Source organism: Neomonachus schauinslandi, chromosome 6, assembly GCF_002201575.2.
Source record: "Neomonachus schauinslandi chromosome 6, ASM220157v2, whole genome shotgun sequence".
NCBI classification, from domain to species: Eukaryota; Metazoa; Chordata; class Mammalia; order Carnivora; family Phocidae; genus Neomonachus; species Neomonachus schauinslandi.
Window position 1 is genome coordinate 115,723,205 of NC_058408.1, and position 16,316 is coordinate 115,739,520.

Genomic DNA, 16,316 nt, shown 5'->3' on the forward strand with positions numbered 1-16,316 from the left:
TCTATATCACTAATTCTCTCTTCTGCCTCATTTATCCTAGCAGTTAGCGCCCCATATTTGATTGCACCTCATTAATAGCCTTTTTGATTTCTACTTGGTTAGATTTTAGTTCTTTTACTTCTCCAGAAAGGGTTTCTCTAATAACTTCCATGCTTTTTTCAAGCCCAGCTAGTATCTTTAAAGTGATGATTCTGAACTCTAGATCTGACATCGTACTAATGTCCATACTGAGTAGGTCCCTGGCAGTCGGTACTACCTCTTGTTCTTTTTGTTGAGGTGATTTTTTCCGTCTTGGCATTTTGTCCAGAGGAGAATAGATTAATGAGAGAACAAAATGCTAGCAGAGTAACAACGTCCCCAGAAAATATACTCTAAACAAATCAGAAAAGACCTGAAGCGGTGGGAAAAGAAAGGGAAAGAGAGAAAAAAGAAAAAGAAAAAAAAGAAAAAGAAAAAGATACGGATAAAAACAAAAACAAACAAAACAAAACAACAACAACAAAAAAAAACCAGAATGTGTTCAAATATGATCAGGCTGGTATATAGATCAGTGCCACACACTAGATTTGGGGTGTATTTTGGTCTTTTAGAAGAAAGTGCCTCCCAAAATTTTAAAGAAAGAAAAACTTATATATGTACAAAAATAAGGGTTGATATGATGAAGGGATGGAATATGACTGTAAAGATAGAAATTATAAAAAATTTTATAAAAGGAATTGACAAGAAGTTGTTTGAAAAAAAGAAGAGGTTTTAAAAAAAGAAAAAAGAAAAGAAAAAAAAGGGGGAGAGAATGTGATCAGGCAGGGGAATAGAAAACACCATATACTAGAGATTTAGGGTATATTTTAATCTGTTAGAAGAAACTATCTCAAAATTTTAAAGAGAGAACAACTTATATATATATGCCAAAAATACGGGTAACTACTATGAAGGGATAGAATATGACTCTAAAAATGAAAAATAAAAATGTTTTTTTTAAAAAAAGGGATTGATAAGATGTTGGTTGAAAAAGGGAAAAAGAAAAATTCAAAAAGAAAAAAAAAAGAAAAAAGACAGTTAAAAAAAAATTAACTTTGAAAGACTAAAGAATCATGGTAAAAAAGCCATGAATTCTATGTGCAGTATTCCCGTAGCGCTGGAGTTCTGCCGTTCTTACTGATCGGTAAACTTGGTCTTGGCTGGCTGTTCTCGCTGATCTTCTGGGGAGGGGTCTGTTGCCGTGGTTTCCAAATGTCTTTACCGGAGGCAGAAATGCCCCGCCATTGCCCCTCCCGGCTAAGTAATCTGCTCGGGTTTGCTCTCTGGGCTTTTGTTCCCTGCGAGCTTTCCGTACAGCTTTGGAGGCGGAGAGTGAAAATGGCGGCCTCCCAATCTCCGCCGCGGAGGAGCCGAGAACTCGGGGCCCCGCTTCTCAGTGAGCCCCCAGAGAAAAGCCGCCAGTCACTCCTGTCTCCCCGGTCTCCGGCCGTACTCCGTGCTCACCCGGCCTGTGACCGTGCGTTTCTATCTCTGGCACCCGACCCCGGGTGGAGTCTCCAAACCCAGCAGATCCCTGCGGTGCACTCCCGCGCCGCTCCTCCCGGGAAGAAGGTGAGTCTCCCCAGATCTGCTGCTTGTTGGGTCCCTGCTGGAGGAGCAGGGGCCCGACTGTGCCGCGGATCACGGTTTATGGCAACCCCGAGCTGAGAGCCCGCGCCTGGGCTCCGTCTCTGCAGCCGGCTTCCCTGCTCCAATACCTGGGAGCTCTGCCACACTCAGGCACCCCCGGTCTTTCTGTGACCCGTGGGTCCTGAGACCACACTGTCCCGGAGGGTTCCACCCCCCGCTTAGCCACCAGAGTGACGTCCCTCGGCGGAGCAGACTTTTAAAAGTTCCGATTTTGTGCTCCGCGGCTCCATCACTTGCCAGAAGCGGCGGACGGAGGCCCCTCCCCCGCCGTCTATCCTCCCGAATATCGCCTCGGATTCACTTCTCCGCACGTCCTACCTTCCAGAAAGTGGTCGCTTTTCTGATGAGAGAGTTGTTGCTCTTCTTTTCTTCGATCTCCTGTTGAGTTTGTAGGTCTTCAGAATGGTTTGATCCCTATCCAGCTGAATTCCTGAGAGGAGACGAAATCCAGGTCTCCTACTCCTCCGTCATCTTGCTCCGCCCCCGATATGAGGAATTCTTAATCTCAGGAAATAAACTGAGGGTTGCTGGAGTGGTGGGGTGTGGGAGGGATGGCGTGGCTGGGTGATAGACACTGGGGAGGGTATGTGCTATGGTGAGCGCTGTGAATTGTGCAAGACTGTTGAATCTCAGATCTGTACCTCTGAAACAAATAATGCAATATACGTTAAGGAAAAAAAAAAAGATAGCAGGAGGGGAAGAATGAAGGGGGGGAAATCAGAGGGGTACACGAATCATGAGAGACGATGGACTCTGAGAAACAAACTGAGGGTTCTAGAGGGGAGGGGGGTGGGAGGATGGGTTAGCCTGGTGGTGGGTATTGAGGAGGGCACGTTCTGCATGGAGCACTGGGTGTTATGCACAAACAATGAATCATGGAACACTACATCTAAAACTAATGATGTAATGTATGGGGATTAACATAACAATAAAAAAATTTAAAAAAAAGAAGAAAATTAGAAACTCTACGGAAGGTCATTACATAAGATCTAGATGGAGGGAAAGTCACACTGTGTTCTCGGTGGGGGTGGGGGGACTGAATGTCATTAGCATGTCAGTACATAACACATTTATATGTAATTCAAAGCTATTCTCATCATGAAAATCTTAAAAGGGAACAGTGAGGTACTGACAGAGCTATTAACATATATTAGAAAGTTATAATAATCAAAACATGGTGCGGGGCTACAGGGTGGAAAAACGAACTAACACGTGAAGTCCAGAAACAGCCCCAAGAAAATATGTAAATGTGACAGAAAACTAGCTAACACTTACCAAGTGCTTTCTAGGTGCCAAATACTATTCTATGTGTTTTCATGGCTTAATCTATTTAATTCTCTCAAAACCCTGTGAGATAGTACTGTTCTTTCACCCATCTTCTAGATTGAGGGGGTGAGGCACACAGAGACTAAACAACTTTCACAGTACATGGAGTGAGTGGCCGTAAGTGGGAGCAGAGCTCGGAGACTGGCTTCAGAGCCCGTGCTCAGAACCAGCATCCTGGGCCGGCTCTGCGCTCGGTGGGTGTCCTCCCCCGGCAGTGGGGAGGAATGCAGTCCGTAGTGATACTGGGGATGCTTGAGCCCTGCTTCACATCACGTATAAAAACACATGGCAGGTGAATTAAGAGCCAAATGTTTAAAGACTAAATCGCAAAAGTATTAGACAAAAATATAGGTGTATTTATGTAATACTGGGGTGGGGAGGGCCTTCTTATGCAAAGCAGGAAACCCAAAAGCAATAAAGGAAATCCAATACATGTAGTTAAGAAAACAAAGAACTAAAATCTTCTATGACAAAAGCAACAGAAGACAGATGACATATGCTATACTTATAACAAAAGGATACTAACCTGATATACAAAGAGCTCCTTTAGATTAATCATAAGACAAAAATAAAGCATACACATAGGCAATCCAAAGAAGAGACAATGCACAGAGGCGAAACTCACCAGTGGTCAGGGAAAGGCAGATTAAGACCACAAAGGGGTCCAACTTAGGGATTTTTAGATTGTTAAAAATAGAAAAGATCGGCATGACCAGGTATGTCATATGTATACACATGCAACCGGAAAATTGCACCGAAAATTACTATAAAATTGTGGGACAGGAATTTTGTTAGTATTTCTTAAAATGAAACTGCTAATTAGATCCACCAATGTGAGTTCTGGAACTTAATGTGACAGTAATGAAAGCACCAGGACATCAAGCGGCTTGTCTAAGACTGCTTCCAGTAACACTGTTGGTAATGCCAAAGGCAGACAGACAGGTGAGAAACAAGCTGAATGTCCATCAGTAGGGGAATGGCTGAATTCACACACAGCTAGAAATATGTGGCAATTTAAGAATGAGGAAATCAATGAGAGATGATTTCAGGACATTAGACTGACCCACATGAGAATGTCTCAAGATGCAAAGTATGTCAACAATGCAGGGAAATTGCAACCCTCAAAAACAGCTGCTAGGGGGTGAAAACTGGCAGAATCTCTTTAAAAGACAACTGGCAATATCTAGAAAACTTAAAATGTGGTCTGCAATCCTACAAGTCTATTTCTAGGAATATTCCCTGGAGAAACTCTTTCATGACAGCACCAGAAGATGTATGAGAAAGCTCCCTGACGGGTGGCTTGCGACAACCGGGAATTAAAGACGGTCCACCTGTGCATCAGCCGGAGCGAGGGTGAGCCTGGTGGTTCATTCATACAATGGTGTGCTGTACAGAAGCTAAATGAATGGATGACACCTATGTCAACTGACTGCCCTTCAAAACAGAATAATGAGTGAAAAAAGCAAGTTGCGAAGTGATTACATATTATAGATCACAGACCACCACACTATACGCTGCTCTGTCTGAGCGCACCATCTAGGTATATGCACTCACAGTGAGAACAGGGCAGTGGGTGATGACCTGTGTGGGCCTCTCCATCTCCCTGTTTGGCTGACTGAGGGACGAGGGCCAGCTGGACCTGCAGCTTTCTGACAGACTGGAGACTATGCTTACTTTACTTCCAAACTCTCATCTAGAACTCTGAGAGCTTATGTGAAAGAGGAACCCCTAGATTATGCAGATGATGCAAAGTTCAGTATTTCCTGAACGGAAGCAGAGGGAGGCATCTGAAAAGGACCGATCAGTGGAAGGAGGAAGAAAAAATGACGATTAGATCTAAGAAGGGGGAAAACTGTTTCACCAGAAAGCTCTTGGCCCATCTCCCTAGACCGCGCCAAACCCTATCCCTGTGAGACAAAAACACCACTGAATCCACCGCTCCCTAGGAAAGGGGCATTTTCCAAAGGGTGCTCCACAGAGTACTTGTTCTGCAGGATGTTGAGAATTGTATGTCAGATTCTCTTGTGAAACACTGGGCTAAAAAAAATTAAGCACAGTTCACCAGCACAGAATTTCTCAGAATTCTCAAAGCTTATATGCACTGGGAACCTCCAGGAGGGGGATGTGATTTCCCGAACTTGTCTTATCATGGGGACAAAGTTTTGGGACCACTACTCCAGGGCGTACTTTGGAAAATACTGAGTTAAGACAACATGCCTGTAGACTACTTTATCAGCCATTAATATCTTAGTCTGAATTACAGTGGAACTGATAAAACTTGCTGTCTACTCATCTAACAGGACAAAAACTAGCCTGATTCTCTGAAAGTTGTTTAGCATCACCACAATCTAAGATTCCTTCTTCCCACAGGGCCAAAAACACATGAAGTGCTCACTCCTGGGGCTTTGATAGGGGTGGCTGAAGTGGGGAGGAAAGCTGAGGAAGGAACATAGAAAAAACAATCCTCAAAAAGTTGAAAACAGAGCTGCCCTATAACCCAGCAATTGCACTACTGGGTATTTACCCCAAAGACACACATGTAGTGATCCGAAGGGGCACCTGCACCCCAATCTTTATAGCAGCAATGTCCACAATTGCCAAACTATGGAAAGAGCCCAGATGTCCATTGACAGATGAATGGATAAAGAAAACATGGTACATATATACAATGGAATACTACTCAGCCATCAAAAAATGAAATCTTGCCATTTGCAATGATGTGGCTGGAGCTGGAGGTTGTTGTGCTAAGCGAAATAAGTCAATCAGAGAAAGACAATTATCATATGATCTCACTCATATGTGGAATTTAAGAAACAAAACAGAGGAGTACAGGGGAAGAGAGGAAAAAAATAAAACAAGACGAAACCCAGAAAGGGAGAAAAACCATAAGAGACTCTTAATCATAGGAAACAACTATAGGGGAGGGGGGTGGGGGGATGGGGCAACTGGGTGATGGACTTTAAGGAGGGCACATGATATAATGAGCACTGGATATAAGACTGATGAATCACTGACCTCTACCTCTGAAACCAATAATACATGATATGTTAATTAATTGAATTTACATAAAATAACAAATAAAGTGGGAAGAAATAAATTACTTCAGAAAAAATAGAAATAACAATCCTTTAAGATGGGAAGGGTGGTGCAGAGCTCTCAGACAATGCCTTGTGCGCTGTACCAAATACAAAAGTCTCAGAACGCATCATAGGGTGTCTAAGCTGAGAGGCTCACACTCAAGTGTCTTAAAACAAATCACAAATTCATGAATCTTTAACATTACTCAAGTCAAATCAGATTACCTTCCTTCACCTGATATAAAGACATGAAAGTTTTAAACATTTTATTATAAAATCGAATATATAAATACATGTATGTATGTGTGTGTATGAATATATATGTACAGACACATGTGGAAAAATGAACAAAACATCTCTATAACCAACATCCAGACCGAGAATCAGAATGTTACCAGTACCCCCCCACTGCATCTGCTCCCCACTCAATCTCCCCCAATCACCATCCTCCCTTTTATGAGAACCATTTCCTTGCTATTATTTATTGTTCCACTGCTATATAACTTTCCATAAACAATATAATTCCAAACTCTACGGAAGCCGTCTCTGGCTTCCAGTGATCAACACCGTATTTGTCAGGTTTGCCCGTGTTGCTCTGTGTAACAGCCATTCATTGATTCCCCTTCTTTTGCTTTATTGGATTAAAAAAACCTGACATACTACATATTCCTTGTAAGAAGCTACACTATAGAGGAATACGTGAAAAGGTGTAATGGTCATCAGTCTCCAAAAGCCCCTCCACAGCCCAGGTAAACATGCTGATTGTTTAGCACAATTCCTTCCATTCCTCCCCCTTGGAAGGAGTCACAAATTCAAATGTCTCCAATAGCCAAAGTAGGACATGAAAGATGCCTTGATGATAGACAGGTGCTGGACTGAGAAAACCTGGGGAATAAGAACCCTGTTTACTTAGGGCTCCAAAATGGCCATGAGACAAATTTACAGGCTGGATACAGCCCACTGACAGCCATTTCCCTGATGAGCACTCTAGATCATGTATTGTTTTCAAAAACAGCTATACTGAGATATAATTTACATACAATAAAATTCATCCCTTAAAAGTATCCAATTAAAGGATTTTTAGTATACTTACAGACTTGTGCAACCTTCACCAAACTCTAATTTTGGAATATTTTCACCCCAAAAGGAAACCCTGTGCCCATTAATAGTCACTCCCCATTCCCCATCTCCATCTGCCAGCCCTGGGCAAATCAATAATCTACTAATCTGTGTTCACAGACTTGCCTGTTCTAGACATTTCATATATATAGAATCATACAGTATGTAGTCTTTTGTAAATGACTTTTCTGTTTAGCATAATGTTTTTTGAGGTTCATCCATAGTTTAGCATAGATCCATAGTTCATTCCTTTTTAATGCCAAGGAGTATTCCATCATATGGATATACCACATTTTGTTTATCCATTCATCAGTTAATGGAATTTAGGTTGTTTCCACCTTTGGGCTATTATAAATAACGTTGCTATGAATATTATACAAGTTTGCATGTGTGGGGCTATGTGTGTAGAGGGACACCTATTTTCATTACTCTTGTGTTCCACATGATACCACATGCAAAAGAAAAAAGGGGTAGAATTGCTAGTAGTAAGTCTGTTTAAGATTGGAGAAACTGCTAAACTATTTTTCAAGGTGGCTGCACCATTTTACATTCTACTGGCAATATATGAGGGCTCCGGTTTCCCCACATCCTCACCAGCACTGGCTATTGTCTGTCTTTTTGATTCGAGTTATCCTGGTAGGTGTGAGGTAGTTTTTATTATGGTTTTGATTTGCTATTTTCCTGATGATTAATGGTGTTGAGCATCTTTTCAGGTGCTTATTGGTCATTCATATATTTTCTCTGGAGAAGTGTTGATTTGTTCTTTTTTTTATGGCCAAAATATATTCCATGGTATAGACATACCACATTTTATTTATACATTCATGAGTTAATGGACACTTGGGTTATATTCACCTTTGGTTATTATGGATAATGTAAACATTCATATACAAGTTTTTGTGTGGACATATGTTTTCACTTCTTTTAGGTATATTCCTAGGTGTGGAATTGCTGGACCATACAGTAACTCTATTTAATAATTTGAGAAACTTGGGGTGCCTGGGTGGTACAGTCAGTTAAGCGTCCAACTCTTGGTTTCTGCTTGGGTCGTGATCTCAGTGTCGTGAGACTGAGCCCCACATTGGGCTCCATGCTCAGTATGGGGTCTACTTGAGATTCTCTCTCCCTCTGCCCCTCCCACTCCTGCTCTGTCTCTAAAATAAGTCAATAAATCTTTAAATAAAGATAATCTGAGTAAATACAGACTGTGTTCTAAAGCAGCTGCACCATTTTACACTCCCACAAGTAGTGTAATGAGGGTTCTGATTTCTCCACACCTCCACAACTCTTGTAATTATCTAACTTTTTTATTTTAGACATCACAGTAAGTGTGAAGTGGTAATGATTTGCATTTCCCTGATGAATAATGATGTCAAGCATCTTTTCATGTGCTTACTGATCATATATATATCTTCCTTGGAAAAATGTCTATTCAGGTCCTTCTCCATTTTTAAATTAGATTGTCTTTTACTCTTGATTTATAAGAGCTCTTTATATATTGTGGATACAAGTCCCTTATCAGATATATGATTCACATATATTTTATCCAATTCTGTGGGTTGTCCTTCACTTTTTTAAAAAGATTTTATTTATTTATTTGAGAAAGAGAGCTGGAGAGAGAAAAAGAGCACGAGAGGGGTAGAGGGAGAGCCTCTTCAAGCAGACCCACCTCTAAGTGTGGAGCCCAATGTGGGGCTTGATCCCATGACCCATGAGATCATGACCTGAGCCAAAACCAAGAGTTGGATGCTCAACCGACTGAGCCACTCAGGCGCCCTGTCTTTTCACTTTCTTGATGGGATCCTTTAAAGCACAGAAGTTTTAAAATTTGGTGACATCAGTTTATCTATTTCTCCTTTGTTGCTTATGCTTTTGTCAAATCTAAAAATCATTTGCCAAATCCAAGGTTATGAAAGTTGACCCGTCTTTTTCAATGTTTTACAGTTTAAGCTCTTACATTTACATATTTGATCTATTTTAAGTTAATTTTTGTACATGGTGTAAGGGTCCAATTTCATTCTTTTGCATGTCGCTAGTCAGTTGACCAACACCATTTGTTGAAAAGACTATTTTCTTCTCCATTGAACTGTCTTGCTGCCTCCATGGCTTATTTCTGGACTCTCAATTCTATTTAATTGCTCTATGTATCTAGCCTTATGCCTATACCAACCACATTGTCTTGATTCCTGCAGCAGGGTAGTAATTCTGATATTGGGAAATGTGAGTTCCCCAACTTTGTTTTTTTTTTTCAAGATTGTTTTAATATTCTGAGTTCCTCATATTTCCATACGGATTTTAAGATAAGCTAGTCAATTGCTGCAAAAAAGTCACCTGGGATTTTGATAAGGATTGTGTTAAATTTGTACATTGCTATGGGGAGTATTTTTTTTTTTTAAGATTTTATTTATTTATTTGACAGAGAGACACAGCGAGAGAGGGAACACAAGCAGGGAGAGTGGGAGAGGGAGAAGCAGGCTTTCCGCTGAGCTGAGAGCCCGATGCGGGGCTCGATCCCAAGACCCTGGGATCATGACCTGAGCCGAAGGCAGACGCTGAACGACTGAGCCACCCAGGCGCCCCACTATGGGGAGTATTAACCATTTTAATAATATTAAGTCCTCTGGTCCATGAACATAAGAGGTCTTTCACCTTATTTAGGTCTTCTTTAATTACTTTTAACAATGTTTTGTAGTTTTCATTGTATAAGTCTTGGACTTCTTAAGTTTATAAATATTTTATTCCTTTTGATGCTATTGCACATGGAACTGTATTGATCTTGTATCCTGTAATCTTCCTGGCTTAGTAGTTCCAATTTTTTTTTTTTTAAGATTTTATTTATTTGAGAGAGAGTGATAGCAAGAGAGAGCATGAGCGGGGGGGGGGGGGGGGGTGTGGTGGAGGGGCAGAGGGAGAAGCAGGCTCCCCCTGAGCAGGGATTTCCCCCCTGGGGGCTCGATCCCAGTACCCTGTTCCAATAATTTTTTGGTGAATTCCTTAAGATTTTCCACATACAAGATCATGTCATCTGTGAATGGCAACGGTTTTACTTATTGCTCTTTAATGTGGGTATCCTTTGTCCCTTCTTGCCTAATGGCCCTGCCTAGAACCTCCAGTACAAATATTGAATAGAAGTGGCAAAAGCTGACATCTTTATCTTGTTTCTGGACCTTAGGAGGAAAGCATGTGGTCTTTTCCCATTAAGTATGATGTTAACTGTAATTTTTTTTACAGATCCCTTTAACAGGTTGAGAAATTTCCCTTTAATTCTTATTTTTCCAGGGGCGCCTGGGTGGCTCAGTCGTTAAGCTTCTGCCTTCAGCTCAGGTCATGATCCCAGGGTCCTGGGATTGAGCCCCCGGCCGGGGGGGAGGAAATCCCTGCTCAGCGGGAGCCTGCTTTCTCCCTCTACCACTCCCCCTGCTTGTGTCTCTCTCTCACTGTGTCTCTGTCAAATAAATAAATAAAATCTTTAAAAAAAATTCTTATTTTTCTAGTGTTTTTCAATTATGAAAGGGTGTTGGATTTTGTCAAATGCACTCTTGTGTGTCTTTTGAGATTATCATGTGTTTCTTTTTCTTTACTCTATTTTTATGGTGCATTACATTACCTGATTTTTGGATGTTAAGCCAAACTTCCATACTTAGGATAAATCCTACCTGATCATATTGTATCATGCCTTTTACGTGCTGCTGGATCCAGTTTGCTAGTATTTTGTAGAAAATGTTTGAATCTATACCCATAAGAGATACTGGTGTATAGTTTTCTTATGATATGTCTGATTTTGGTATAATAGTGATCTCATCCAATGAGTTGGGACGTGTTCCCTCCTCTTCTGTTTTCTGGAAGAACTTCGCAGGATTGCTATTAATTAACCAGTGAGGCCGTCTAGGCCTGGGCTTTTCTTTGTGAGAGGTTTCAAAATTACTAATTCAATCTCTTTGCTTGTGATTGTTTTATTCAGATTATTTATTCCTGAGTCAGTTTTGGTCACTTCTGTCTTTTTAGGAATTTGTCCATTTTACCCAAGTTATCTAATTTGTTGGTGTACAGCTGTTTATAGTATTCCCTTTGATTCGTTTTAATTTGTGTGAAGTGGGTACTGATGCTCCGTCTCTTATTTTTAAGTTTTTTTATTTTATTATGTTATGTTAATCACCATACATTACACCATTAGTTTTTGATGTAGTGTTCCATGATTCATTGTTTGCATATAACACCCAGTGCTCCATGCAATACATGCTCTCTTTAATACCCATCACCAGGCTAACCCATCCCCCCACCCCCCTCCCCTCTAGAACCTTCAGTTTGTTTCTCAGAGTCCATAGTCTCTCATGGTTTGTCTCCCACTCTGATCTCCCCCCCTTCATTCTTCCCCTCCTGCTTTTTTTTTTTTTTTAACATATAATGTATTATTTGTTTCAGAGGTACAGGTCTGTGATTCAACAGTCTTATACAGTTCACAGCGCTCACCATAGCACATACCCTCCCCAATGTCTGTCACCCAGCCACCCCATCCCTCCCACCCCCCACCACTCCAGCAACTCTCAGTTTGTTTCCTGAGATTAAGAATTCCTCATATCAGTGAGGTCATATGATACATGTCTTTCTCTGATTGACTTATTTCACTTAGCATAATACCCTCCACTTCCATCCATGTCATTGCAAATGGCAAGATTTCATTCCTTTTGATGGCTGCATAATATTCCATTGTGTATGTGTGTGTGTGTGTGTGTGTGTGTGTGTGTGTATACCACATTTTCTTTATCCATTCATATGTCGATGGACATCTTGGCTCTTTCCATAGTTTGGCTATTGTGGCCATTGCTGCTATAAACATCGGGGTGCACGTACCCCTTCGGATCCCTACATTTGTATCTTTGGGGTAAATACCCAGTAGTGCAATTACTGGGTCATAGGGTAGCTCTGTTTTCAACTTTCTGAGGAACCTCCATACTGTTTTCCAGAGTGGCTGCACCAGCTTGCATTCCCACCAACAGTGTAGGAGGGTTCCTAATTTTAATAATTTGAGTTCTCTCACTCTTTTTTCTTTGTCTGTTAAAGATTTGTCAGTTTTGTTGTAGATTATATGTCCCTTTTACAATCGAATTATTATCAGAAGACATAAGAAGTGAGGGGTAATCTCTACCATGGGAGGTGAAAGAACATTAATGTAAATCCAAGCTTTGGCTGCCCCATTCCTCCTAAATGCCAATATGGTTGACCTCAAGTTTTTTCCATAATGCTCTACCATCTCTGCCTGGAGTGGTGGTCAGGGGGAGCTGGGGGTTGGGGAGCACTCCAGTGAACCGGTGGCATGGCCATCATTTACCAGCAGTGGTCGGCCATAACCCGTGGGCACAGTTTATTTATGGACGTTCGGTCTGATGTCATAACTCACCGATACTGTTTTTGCCGTGTTTCCAGCTCTTTACGTCTGTGCTGCTTGAGAATGTGAATTTGGTCATCGCAGGCCAACTTTGCTGTGAGTAAAGGACAGGATTGTGAGAAGAGCCACGAAGGTAACAAGGTCCAGTATTTGGGTTCCCCTCCCACACCCTACCCATGCACCATCTTTACCTACCCAAGAACAGCCCCCTTCCCCCACCCCCACTCATACTGAGGACACTGGGATCTAGGGAGGTTGAACAGCTTTGCATTTGAACTTTGCCCAAGGTCACACACCTAATTAGTGGATTTTCAACACAAGATTCAAATCTTGTGTTCTTAGCCCCTCCCATTATAAAAGACAAACGCAGTTCCCTCTCTTTCTGCCTGTTCACTCAGCAAGCCGGGGGCCCTCGGGGCGCTGAGAATCACGTCCAGATACATGAGCCAGGCTTGGTTCTTGGGGGCAGGCCAACGATTCTCTGACTCTCCAGCAGGCACAGGGCATAGAGCAAGTTGCCTTAGCTTCCTCACATGTAAAATGGGGAAAATAATGCCTATTTTTAGGGTCATGATGGGGATTTAGTGAGTACTTCACACAGTGCTTGGCACCCAGTAAGGTGGAACAATAATTAATATTATTGTCCTCATAATCATGATGGACCTGAGCTGCTTCTTCCTCCCTCTTAGCGCAGATTCAAAGGTGTCTTGGTTCTCATTTCAGGAGTGGGGTAAGTGGCTTAAGGGCAGGGTCAAGCTGCTCAGGGCCTTTAGAGTAGGACAGGCTGATTCGTGATTACCCTTTATACTGTTATTTAAGGTAAAGCCTGTGAACACAGTGGGAGCCCAGACTAGTAGGATTCCAGAGCATCTCCTGAAAAGGGGGCCTATAATAGTGCTTCTCCAGCTCTCTGTGGTTTTTAAAATTTCCATTCCATCACAGACTGATATTTTTGCAAAATATAATAAAAATTAACTACTGGAAAAATGAAATCAAAAAAAACCAAAGACATTCAAAACACAAGCCCTGTTTTTAGTATAAGATGCAATAATCATAGAATAATTCTTGCAAGTTGCTATAAAAGCTTATAAGTGTCTACTTTCAGACCAACACCCAACAGTTCTTAGCCCACACTCAGAGTCCCTTCTGGCTGAGGCAGCTCCAGCCCACGGCTGGGAACTGGGGCCCAGAGAGGAGGATCAATGGAGCACCTCTTTGTTCTCCAGTGGGGATGGAAAGCCATCCAGTAGGGGCGGCCGGAGGCCACTGAAGGCAAGATGAGTATTAACTGTAACAACAGCTGTCACTGGCTGTACAAGACACTGTTATAGGCACCCGACATTCATCATCTCTAATCCACCTCAAAGAAACAGCCTCTTAGGCACCTGGCTCTGAGAAATTGGGTCTCTTCAGTTTCAGTGGTATGAGTAAGTCAGAACATGTGGAACTGCACATACCAAGTGTCAAAAGGCATAAACTCCACTTCTCTTGGACATTCCACCCTGGTGGCTGATGGAACCTTTGGGAACACAGCAGGTGACCTCAGGTGACAAGACCTAGACTGAATGCCCCAGAGTTCGGGAGTAGGGGTTGATTCCAAAACACTGATATGAGTGCCTTACTGAAGCTGTCTTTTCACAGAGCTGCTCTGGATCCTGGGACCACAGTGACGGCCCTGACCATTATGTTCATGCCAGGTGCCGTGGTGAAGTATTAGATGGCAGAGGTTACCATGTTGCTTGTGGGCTGGGCCCCTTCATTTCCAGTTGTCCCAAGATTGGTTGTTGTGCTATGTGGTGGATTAAAGATGGCCATAAATTCTTTGACGTTCTTTCCATTGAGAGGTGGGGGTCTGTGTCCCCTCTAAGTCTGGATAGGCTCTGTGACTGCTTGGACCAATAGAATATGGTGGAAGTTACCCTCTGCCAGCTTCCAGGCTCAGGCAGGAGAGACTGGCAGCTTCCACCTTCTGTCTCTTGGAGTACTTACTCTTGGAAGCCGACCACCACATAAGACCACCCTGTGACCACCCAGTTGTGAGAAGCCCAACGCCATAGAAAAGGCTTGAAGAATGAGATTCCAGGTGGAAAGAGAGGCCAAGGAGCCCTGAGGCACTAGACATGTGAGAGAAGAACCGTCTTAGAAGTGAGTCTTCTAGTCCTTCCCCCTCAGCCGATGCTTCATGGCTCACAGACGAACTGCCCCAGCTGAGCCTTTCCCAGATCTCTGACCTATAAGATCATGTGCAAAATAAAAAGGCTGTTTAAAACCACTCAGATTGTTACACAACAATCGACAAGTGGAACATACTGGATGGATAGCTTCTATGTGTCCCTCCAGATCTACCCTTCACCTTGTCCTGTCCCTGAAGGCCCTGATCTTGTCCTTGATTGGAATGAATTGCAACAATGGGCTTCACATTGGGTTCAGCCACTGGGAAGCCTGACCAGAGAGAGGAGGGCATGGGAGAATGAGGAGAGTGTTTCCCCAGGCTGTCTGCATCTCTAGTGGGGGCCACAACTACTCTCAAGGGAGCTCTGTCTCAAGGACACTCCCCTTCTGGGATTAATCTGGCATTCTTTCCCTCCCCTCACCCCACCTGGACTAGCAGTGCTAATGGCCTGCGCACTGGTGTGTTCCTCTGCACACTGACCTACACCTTTCTAAACATCCTCATTTGAATGTGCCATATGTTTTTTTGCTGGAAAGGGATTCAGGATCTGTGGGAAGAAGGACTGTACGCAGGAGGGAGACTTGGAGCTAGTGTTTTTCCAATACTAGAGAAAGAGAAGAACCCTATCCACAACTGTTCACATTCTGGCCACTACAAGACAGAGTGAATTTTGTGGAGTTTTTTTTTTTTTTTTTGGCATGAGGTCGGGAGACAAAAATCCTTCTAGCTCTAATCATTCAGCTCAGAAATATTTTTGGAATTTGGTTTCTTAAATTCCATGTGAGAAACAATGGGATGTGGCCTGATAGTTTAAGAACACTAGGTAGAAAAGAATTTTTCCTCCTCTGTCTTGGTTTTCTTAGCTAAAAAATGGGGGTAGTAATCATTTCCATTTTACCTACCCCACTGAACTCTGTAAAGAATGAATGATCTAGTGATAGGAATGCACTGTCGACTAGGAAGTATTAAACATCTCACGGGTAAAACATCTGTCCTCCTCGTTATTCCAGTGGTACACAGCTTTGAAGACTTCTCATTCTGGGTTTAGAGTGTGAGCAAACTGAAGGGCCATGACTTGAACCAGACAGAATTTTGCCAAGGCATGGGTTTGACTCTCACATGTTAAGAGGCTACTACGGCAAGGGGGAGTCTTTCACGGGCACAGTGGCCTTAGCTGAGTTTTGCCATCCATTCCGCTCTCTGTTCCTCCGCATCAGGCCAACTGCCTGTCTCTTATGAGGAATGCTCTCCCAAAGAAGTGCCAGATTGGGGTCTGCACATTTGAGGGTCTTGCTTAAAAGGGTAGATTTTAGGTTCTTTTCTCTTTAGCAAAATGTAGGACTTCAGGTGTAACAATCGGTGACCATGACCGCCAGGCCTGGCCACGGCCCCTCTAGGCTGGCCCTTGGGCCACCCCTATCAACCTCTTCCCTTCCCAGGCCTGTGTGGGGTGCCCTGGAGCCCAAGCCCCACTATAGCCCACAGAGAGGAGAACTGGAGAATTCACCTGGAGAACTGCCTGTCTAAGGAGATGTCCTGCAGGTACTTGCTATGAGGGACCCTCTGA

General features: G+C 42.7%; 1 protein-coding gene across 3 annotated transcripts in view; it reads right to left on the reverse strand.

Moving 5' to 3' along the window:
- ALOX5 (arachidonate 5-lipoxygenase) overlaps window positions 1-16,316 on the reverse strand; it is an 80,224-nt gene that overhangs the window by 57,343 nt on the left and 6,565 nt on the right. For all 3 annotated transcript variants that reach the window (XM_044916539.1, XM_044916540.1, XM_021699719.2), the window contains exon 3: window positions 12,589-12,670. In XM_044916539.1, the coding sequence (XP_044772474.1) occupies window positions 12,589-12,670 (82 nt within the window). The remainder of the gene's footprint in view (window positions 1-12,588; window positions 12,671-16,316) is intronic.